Source organism: Dasypus novemcinctus, chromosome 8 (assembly GCF_030445035.2).
Source record: "Dasypus novemcinctus isolate mDasNov1 chromosome 8, mDasNov1.1.hap2, whole genome shotgun sequence".
NCBI classification, from domain to species: Eukaryota; Metazoa; Chordata; class Mammalia; order Cingulata; family Dasypodidae; genus Dasypus; species Dasypus novemcinctus.
Window position 1 is genome coordinate 87,545,821 of NC_080680.1, and position 9,192 is coordinate 87,555,012.

The 9,192-nt window shown below is 53.1% G+C and overlaps 1 protein-coding gene across 2 annotated transcripts; it reads left to right on the top strand.

Annotated features, from left to right (window-relative positions):
• Positions 1 to 3,275: 3,275 nt before the first annotated feature.
• Positions 3,276 to 9,109, top strand: ASB6 (ankyrin repeat and SOCS box containing 6). 2 transcript variants are annotated; one of them, XM_058302261.2, is made up of 6 exons: positions 3,276 to 3,532; positions 5,090 to 5,271; positions 6,369 to 6,475; positions 6,588 to 6,696; positions 7,165 to 7,251; positions 7,428 to 9,109. In XM_058302261.2, the coding sequence occupies exons 1-6, from the start codon at positions 3,420 to 3,422 to the stop codon at positions 8,093 to 8,095; spliced, it is 1,266 nt and encodes a 421-aa protein (XP_058158244.1). In that variant the 5' UTR covers positions 3,276 to 3,419; the 3' UTR covers positions 8,096 to 9,109. The 2 variants fall into 2 exon arrangements, with proteins under 2 accessions (XP_058158244.1, XP_004455085.1); XM_004455028.5 differs by lacking the exon at positions 5,090 to 5,271 and having other exon boundaries at positions 3,363 to 3,532.
• The last annotated feature ends 83 nt before the right edge of the window (positions 9,110 to 9,192 follow it).

Genomic DNA, 9,192 nt, shown 5'->3' on the forward strand with positions numbered 1-9,192 from the left:
AAAGGAGCCCAGCTAGCCCACACCTTGATTTTAACCTGTGAAACCCAGAACAGAACAACCAGTTTAGCCAACTCAGACTTCTGAGCTACGGAACTGCGAGATGATAAATTTGCAGTTTTAGGGCACTAAGTTGTCATCATTTGTTATGGCAGCATTCCCCCAATTTATCTACATGCCCCTTGGAATAGACATTTGGGGTATTCCCACCTTAGCCATGATAATCATCCATATTTATTCCCTTGGATAAGTTCTTGAATTTAAACTGTTAGGATAAAGTAGGTTTTTGTTTTTTTTTTTAAGCTTTAGTTAGCATTGCCAAATTGCTCTCTAGAAAGTTTTAGCCAATTTATCTACACCACCCCCCCCATATGCAGGTATAGTGTCCCTTCACTTACACTGAATTCCATTATTCTTTTTGAATATTTGTCATGTTGTTTTAAGTTTGCATTTCTTGGATAGCTAGAGAGACTAAACAGTGCTTTTGTTTGTTGACAACTTTCCTTCTTTTGTGACTTGCTCTTGTCCATCTTTTGTTGGTATTTTGCCTTCTTCTTGCTGATATTTAACATTATATGGGGAGGTTGGTCTCCCTCTGCACATTGGATATAGTCAGAGTGACTCCCAAACTCCCTAGGGAGGAGTCCTCCCAGGGACTCCCTGAGCTCTGGGTGTTTGGCCCCAGAACCCACATCTTGCTGAAAAATGCTGGAGCTGAGCGGCGGGAAGGGCCTAGGCTGGCGGGGTGGCCAGGGGCAGTGGCAGAGAAAGAAGAGTAACGGTTCAGAGCTGCAGTCAGAGGCTCTAAGCGACAGAGAGCCTCTTAATGGGAGGCAGATGGAGGAAACAAGGTTACCCATGGTGACAGGAGGGAGGTCAGGGGGCACAAAGCTTTCCAGAGACAGGAGCCTGGGGATGGCAGGCGACAGGGCCTGGCTCCACAGAGGGCTACCCAAAGGCTGTGAGAGGGGAGGGGTCAGCTCCTCCCTCCTGCATGCACAGACCCTCTGGGGCCCAGAGCTGGAGGAGTGGTGAGCACGGTCTTCCCTGGAGGCCAGATGTATGGAAGAGACCCAACCTGGTTGTGTGATCTGGGACAAGTCCCCAGGCCTCTCTGAGCCTGTTTCTGCATTTGTTAAAATGGGGTAATACCATCACCACTTCTTAAGAGTATTTATTTTTATGTAACATTTTCTGTAATCTAAGTATTTTTTTTAAATAAATAAAAAATATATTAAAACAATAAAAAATATAACAAAACAAAACAAAAAAGGGAGTATTTAATGAGATCAATGTGTCAAGCATTTAGCATACTGCCTGGCACATAGAAAGGGCTCAGTGAATAAAGCTTGATTTGTATTGGGCTTATTAGAATTGTCATGTCTCACCCCCTCTCCTTCCGCAGAGTCATCGGCATCATTAAGGCCCTCTTCATTGAATCTAAGAGCCCTCAGGCAAGGAAAGTGAGCCCCAGAGATGGGAAGGGCCAGACTTGGGGTCACCCATGGAGTCAGGGCAGAAGGTGGCCTCTGACCCAGGTCATCCCACCTAGCTCTGCCCGGGATGCTGTTCTGTTCTGGCCCCCACTCTAGAGGCGCCTCCTTCAGTTACTTGTTGCGTGTTCTCAGTAAGGTCAGGTCCCCCCGGGAACCCCAGTGTCCTCAGCTGAATATGGAGCAGGCATCCCTGGGTCAAATGAGAGAGGCTGTGACCTGCTGTACCATTCTGGACCTTGGCATCAATTCTGGGGAAATGGGCTCTGTGGGGGGTGGGGTGGGATGGGAGATGGATAAAACTTAAAGCAAGGGCAGAAATTCTAACCTCCCCCAGGGTGATGCCTGGGGAAACTAAGGTCCACTGAGAACAAGTGCCCTTGTCCAGATACTCATTGTTGCCCGATGAGAATTTGGTCTCAGTTTCCTGATAATCTGATTTTACAAGACCAGCTGGAAATTCCCATTTCTGTGTGAGCAAATTTTCCTGATTTCACTCAAAAAGAAGATACATCTTTCCTGGGGCAAGAACCAAGGCAGAAGTGCTGAGAGCTGTGGACCTTGTAGTTCAGAGTTATTTCTGGGAGGCCCACGCTGGCACTGCCCGAAAGGGGCTTAAACCCCAGCTGCCAGTCTAACACCCCTTGTTTATTGCTCCTTTAGGCAACAGAAGTAGAGGCGTACTACGGCATTTTGAGGGCTTGACAGGAGTTGTGATAGCTAGTCATTTGCTCTGCACAACAACCTTGTAAACTTAACAGTAATAAAAGCCAGCAATTATCCACCCCCTACTGCATACCAGACCCAGCTGGATCACCGTAGCTGTACCTGGGCATGCTTTGGATTGATTTTTCTTGTGAAGTCTGTTTTGCTGGTGGTAGTAGGGCTTACACAGCACATCTTAAGTGTTTAATCATGACACATGGGTTGTTTTAAATGTGCGTCTAAGCATTTTGTTTTGTTTCTCAGCTTCACAATTCTTGGGGTCTGGCAGGTACCAGGCCAGAGACTCCCAACCCAGCATGGGGGGTGCTCACAAGCCAAGGTTGTGATTTGAACACTGACTTTCCAGAATTATAAAGACATAAGGGCTCTGCTGTGGGACTAAGGTTGTAGAAGCTCAAGTTCATGGCCCCAGTGAAGTGATCTCAGGCTTGGGTTCCTTCCTACTAGACTAGACTTCAACCGACACTTACAGAGCTACTAATCCTGGATATTAAGTGGGTGCGATTAACCCTATTTTATCGACGAGGGAATTAAAAGTTCATTGGATGCATCAAGGCAGAAAGTGGCAGGAGCCGACAATCAGCCTGGGTCAGGGTCTCAAGAGGACAGAGAGGAATTGTCCCCACAGCCCGTGGGGCGGACGTGAGGAGAGAGTAGTCCACTTCATTCCACCGTCACTGGGCCCGCGTGGGGACCGAGGTGTGACCACAGGCCCCGTCCGGGGGAAGATGAGAGCTAGAAGCCGGGGTCCAGCGCTTTCAGCTGTGGCCGGGCCGACGCTCGCAATGGGCGGAACGCGGACGGCGCCCAGCGGCCGTGGACGACATCGCAGGGCCCGGCTAGGGCAAAAAGGGGCGGGCCCGCCTCGGACTCGGGCTCGGGCGGACTCCGAGACCACGCCCCCCAGCTCTGTCGAGGCAGCCCGCAGGTCAGCCCAGCCCGTCGCGTTTCCGGACACGCCGCGCTCCTCCCAGTGTGCAGGGGGCGCTGTCGCCGTCCGACTCCCCTCTCCTGGGCCTGCGCGGGCCGGAAGCGCGAGGGCCATTTCCGGCGCGGGGGGAGCGAGCTGGGCGGCGGGCCGGGCAGGGTGCGGGGGCTGGAGTAGCATCGGCCTGGCTCGGCTCGCGGCTGCTGGTACGCGCCCAGTCGGCGTCTCGGCCTTGGGGGGAAGGCGGCCGCCCTGCAGCGCCCGGGGCCGCCACGATGCCATTCCTGCACGGCTTCCGGAGGATCATCTTCGAGTACCAGCCGCTGGTGGATGCGATTCTGGGCTCCCTGGGGATCCAGGACCTCGAGCGACAGGAACACCTGGACGGGTAATTGGGTCCCTTCCCGCCGGCAGGCCAAGGCCGCTTTGACCTGGGGCCACTTTTTACTTTAGATGTCGCTACAAGGTAGCGGTACCGGGGCGGGAGAAGACGTGATCCTCCACTTTAGAGATGAAAAGATTGAGGCAGAGGCCGAAGTTGCGTGGCTTCGAGCTCAGTCTTCTCCGCGCGGACCCATATTCTGCTCCTTGAAGTGTAGGGTTCTACCAACGCTCGTGGGTGGGAAGGGAGCGCCGGAGGGTGGGGTGTCGCAGGGCCTCCGCCCTCAGGGCCCCGCCCGCAGGGCCCCCACCCTGTGCTCCTTGCCTCAGGCCCTCCACCCCCCACCCGGACGCTAGCCTTCCTGTTTGTGATACAGCGTAGAGACTGACAATCACAAGTAAATTGTATGGTGTACTGGGTGTAATGAAGAAAAGGAGGGTCAGATGTCTGGGTGTTGGGAATCAGTTGGAATTTCAAATATGGTGATTACTGAGTCCAAGGACTTTGGTGGAAACAAGGTTTTCTTCCTCACTACATCAGCTCTGCTGACGTTGACAACTTGCTCTGAAAATGCAGTGCAAGATGTTTCCTTGTCTCTGAAGCTATTCTGGCTGGAGAGGGGATGGGGTGTGGGATAGGCTCCAGACATCATGCAGGGACCCTGTCCAGAACGTGGTGTTCTGGGCACTCTCCAGGACTGGGATGGGTGCAATGGGGATGAAACACAATCCTGCCCAGTTCAGTGAGGATTAAACCTTGGATCAGCCACTGGCAGGGTGCAGTGAGTGAGAGTAAGGGGGAGAGGCGAGTAGGAGCACCAGTGGAGAAGGAAAGCCTCACCAAGAGGAGGTGAGGTGGTGGCAGCCTGTGAAAGAGCCTGGGAAATTGTCAGAGCTGCGTGCAAAGACATGGAGCCCTCCCCCCCCCCGCCCCCCCCCCCCTCCCCGTTTGAGCTTTTGGGAAAGGCATGGCAGTTCTTAATAGGTCGCGTTGGCCAGGAGGGGAAGAGGATTTGGGGGAGGGGTTGGCAGGTAAGTGGGTTGCACTTGGGATGTGAAGGACCTTGTGTGCACACACCTTGAGAAATCTGGCAGGCTAAATGTCTCTGTGTGAAAGGGGAACAAAAGAGGGCTGACGCTGTCCTGGTGCGGGGAGAAGGCGACATGACCCAGGCTGGTCTGTTACCCTCTGCAGCTTGGGGAGAGTCCGTGTCTTTTGAGTGGGAAGGGCTTTCTGGAAAAGGAGCATCAGTGTTTCTTGCTTGTGACCTCAAGAGTTCCCTTCAGTGCCTAGAGCCCAAGTGTATGAGGCTTTGTACCCATGCCAGGGACCAGATTCTCTGGGCAAGCTGGGAGCCAGGTTGGAAGGAGACCGAAGACAGACCCTTTTCCCAAGAGAAATTTTCTGCCTAGGCCCATAGAGCCTAGGCCCTGACTTTGGTGGGTGGTTACAGCAGAAGAGTGGGTGGGGCCCAGCGGTGGGGCTCCCTGCCGTAGGGAGTCCATGCCCAGCAGTCTCTCAGCTCTTCCCACTCTCAGCTAGTGGGCCTCTCTCCTGTCCCAGACCCAGTCACGTCGCCAGTGAGGAGAGCCGGATCCTTGTTCTCACGGAGCTGCTGGAGAGGAAGGCCCACTGTCCATTTTACCAGGAGGGCGTGAGCAATGCCCTGCTGAAGATGGCCGAGCTGGGGCTGACACGGGCAGCTGACGTTCTCCTGCAGAACGGGGCCAATCTCAACTTTGAAGGTCAGCTGAAGCCTAGAGAGGATAGGGGTGGACACGTGGCTTAAGTATGGTCCTGCCCTGGGTGGGTGGCCAGGCCTTTCTAGGAGGTACTTACTCACTTATATCATGGGGTGATGACTAAAGAGGCCCAACCCTGGACGGTCTCCCACCTCCCCTCCTGGCTTTCAGACGGCTCTTACCACCTCTTTTCCAAGGGCAAATGTGTTGTTCCTGCTACCATGTGATTGATTTAGCAAACTTTCTCCAGCTCTCAGATAAATCCCTGAGTCCATTAATGTAAAAATGTGGCTGCTGGCAATGCGCCCAGAGCTGAGAAGGTAATTTTCTGCCGCTTACTCTGAGCCATCTTGCATTTTTGTTCATACCATAGGGAGAGAAGAAAAACAGATAAACTATGTTGGGCATGCATTATGGTAGGACCGTGTTGGTTTCTAGCTTGTGGATGCTGGGAGATGGCGATGGAGCTGTTGGCCTTTTTTCTCTGGCTTTCTCCCAGGAAGGGTATGGTTGATGAATAGACAGGGTCTTTCTGCTGACACAAGATGCAACCAGGCATGTCTCCCATCCCCACTTGATAGGCCCAGCAGTTGCCAGGCTCCCAGAAAGTCAAGGAGCTGAGAGAGAGGGCCCATTTTTAAATCAGTCACTTTTGAGACCTGGCTGGAAAAACTTGGCTCTTATTGCTACACTCAAGGAACAGAGTAGCCAAAGAGCTGCGTTCAAAGTGCTCCTCCCAGCATTTCTGAGAGGAGATGCCTCCGTTTTACAGCCCCGTTTTAGAGAAGAGAAAACTACAGCCCAAACAGGTTAAGTAAATGCCCCCTAGATCGCTGCCAGGACCTGAGCCTCTGAGTGTAGGTCTGATACCAGAGCCTTGCTGTAGAGGCTGATGAGCACACTTCTGGCCTGACCCCTGACACCTCATGGTGATGGGAGCCTGGGCCTGCAGCTTCTGGAGACTTCAGGCTCAGATATAAGTGAGATATATAAGACAGATCTAAGTGAGCGCTAGGGCTGGGCTCTGAGACCAAGACCTGGGACCCCATGAGAGTGCATTGGTAGGCAGGACTGTCCATGAGCTGTGCCTGTGCCTTCAGACCCGGTCACCTACTACACTGCCCTGCACATCGCCGTCCTGCGAAACCAACCCGATATGGTGGAACTGCTGGTGCGCCATGGGGCCGACATTAACCGGAGGGACCGGGTAAGAGAGCCAGGTCCAGCCTGCTCTGAATGGGGGAGGGGGGTAGGGACAGGGACCCCTGAATAGCCCCAAAGGCCCTCAGGCCAACCTGGCTTGTGTTCTTTTGGCTCAGATCCATGAGAGCAGCCCCTTAGACCTGGCCAGCGAGGAGCCAGAGCGCCTGCCCTGTCTGCAGCGCCTGCTGGACCTTGGAGCAGACGTCAATGCAGCTGACAAGCACGGTGGGTGCCTCACGTAGGAAAGAGAGCCTCAGGGCCTTGTGAGGGAAACCCAGGGTAACCCAGGAGGGCGGGCTGGATGCTGGCCTCATCTGACAGGCACAGCGTGCAGCGTGCACAGGTAATTCACTGTCTGCCCCTCGAGCTCGAGTTCAGAGGCTCTTTAGAGAGGCAGCGTCGTCATTGTTCCTGGGCCGGGCCCTCGCAGGCTGCCTCGGTAGGTGGAGAGGTGGGGTGTGTGCACGCTGGGATTCCGAGGGAATCAAAGCTTCCTGTCAGGTGAGGAAGGGTCTCAGGTAGCATTTCAGAGTCCACATTTCTATGCAAGTGGAAAGAATAATCAGAAACCCGTCACCCTCAGACCTAGCTGAGGTCAGTCCTTTTTAAAGTTCATCTTCTGTTTCTCTGGAGTTACCCTGACCTCAGCTTCCCGGCCTCCCACTCAACCTTATTCTCTCTCTCCCTCCCTAGGGAAGACTGCTTTGCTCCATGCTTTGGCCAGCAGTGACGGGGTGCAGATCCACAATACTGAGAACATCCGGCTCTTGCTGGAGGGAGGTGAGGCTTGTCCCCTCCTGGCTGAATAACTCCCAGGCTGGTTCCAAGCCTCAATCTTTCATGTAGCACTTACCTGGTTTCCACATGCTCCCTACCCCCTTAAAATGTAAAGTGTTCATTTTTAAGTGTTTAAGGCCTTCTCCCACCTTCTGTGTTTTTCCTAATGGCTCTTCTAGGGGCAGATGTGAAGGCTACCACCAAAGATGGGGACACGGTATTCACTTGCATCATCTTCCTGCTTGGTGAAACTGTGGGAGGGGACAAAGAGGAGGCCCGGATGATCAACCGCTTTTGTTTCCAAGTCACGCAGCTGCTGTTGGCTCATGGGGCAGACCCCAGTGAATGTCCAGCCCACGAATCTCTCACCCATATCTGCCTCAAGAGTTTTAAACTGCATTTCCCTCTCCTCCGCTTCCTGCTAGAATCTGGAGCCGCCTATAACTGTTCTCTCCACGGTGCGTCCTGCTGGTCTGGCTTTCACATCATCTTTGAGAGGCTTTGTTCCCACCCAGGCTGCACTGAAGATGAGAGCCATGTGGACCTCTTGCGCAAGGCCGAGACCATCCTTGATCTCATGGTGACTAATTCCCAGAAACTCCAACTGCCTGAAAACTTTGATATCCACCCGGTGGGTAGCCTGGCAGAAAAGATCCAGGCCCTTCACTTCTCCTTGAGGCAGCTGGAGAGCTATCCCCCAACCCTCAAGCATCTGTGTCGTGTTTACATCCGCCTCTACCTTCAGCCCTGGCCTGTGGATGTGAAGGTCAAAGCCCTTCCTCTGCCTGACAGGCTGAAGTGGTACCTCCTCAGTGAGCACAGTGGTACCCTCGAGGATGATATCTGACCGTCCCAGGCAGCCCTCTCGCTTTCTAGCCCACTGTCTGGGAAATTTAATTCAACAGCCTGTTGATGGATTTTAGCACCTGCCACAGACTTAGTAGAGGGTTCTTTGATCCTGGAAACCTCTGGTCCCATCTATCAACAGTGCAGTTTCGAGAAGAGACCTGGTCCTTCATGAGTACAAAGAAAACCAGGTAGAGTCTAGCAGCTGTAATCATTCCAGTGGTAACAGATGTGGTTCCACAACTTCCAAGGAGATTGCCCTCCCTTCCCTCCCACCCCCCAAGTCTCAACCCCTGTTGGAAAAAGAACAGGGTTCAGAATTGGGGAATGTTTATACCCTTGTAATTTGAAGGGCACCCTAGGGCACTTAACAGAAGCAGGGAAGCACTAAGTCTAAGTAATTCTTGGGAGCTGCAGGAAACTGGTTCGTCCGGCATGGAGGAGACACGACCAAAGCTAGAAGTCAGGTAGGGTTAGGTCCTGTTTGAGAGCATGCAGCGGCATAAAATCAAGCTTCTCCTTCATTCCAGATTCTGAGCTGGGGAATGGGTGGGACACACACAGGCACACTTAATGACCACTAAAGACTTGTCTTCCTGGATTTGAAAGCCAAGCTGACCCCTGCCAGCTTCTGGAGTCACCCACAGTCCTGCCCACCAAGGCTCCACCACAGGTACCTACTTGTGCATGGGGGCTGTGCTCCCTGCTACGGTGGCAGCTCTGCTTGTGCAAAACCTGGGTCCCAAGGGCAGTGCCTTCTGCCTAAAAGCAATCATGAGTGCATGAGCAGGAGGCTGCCCTCACTGAAGTCTCATTTTGTGAGGGGCTTGCCTGATGAAGAAAGCTGCCAAGACTGGAAGCTTACTGTGCTGCTCAGAGCTGAGCTCCCACAAAGTTGTCTGAGTCACATTGGTCATTGTGAAATGTGTAAAACTATATGCCTTTGGGAAGAAGCTAAGGCAACTAAATGCTATATTTATATTATAAAATTAAACTGATCTCTCTTGGCCTTGAAGTTACTTGTGTAACCTCTACCCCCTCCCTGGTTTAGGATAAAGGCACCCTCAGGCTCCCACAGCGGCCTGTGAGAGATGGTAG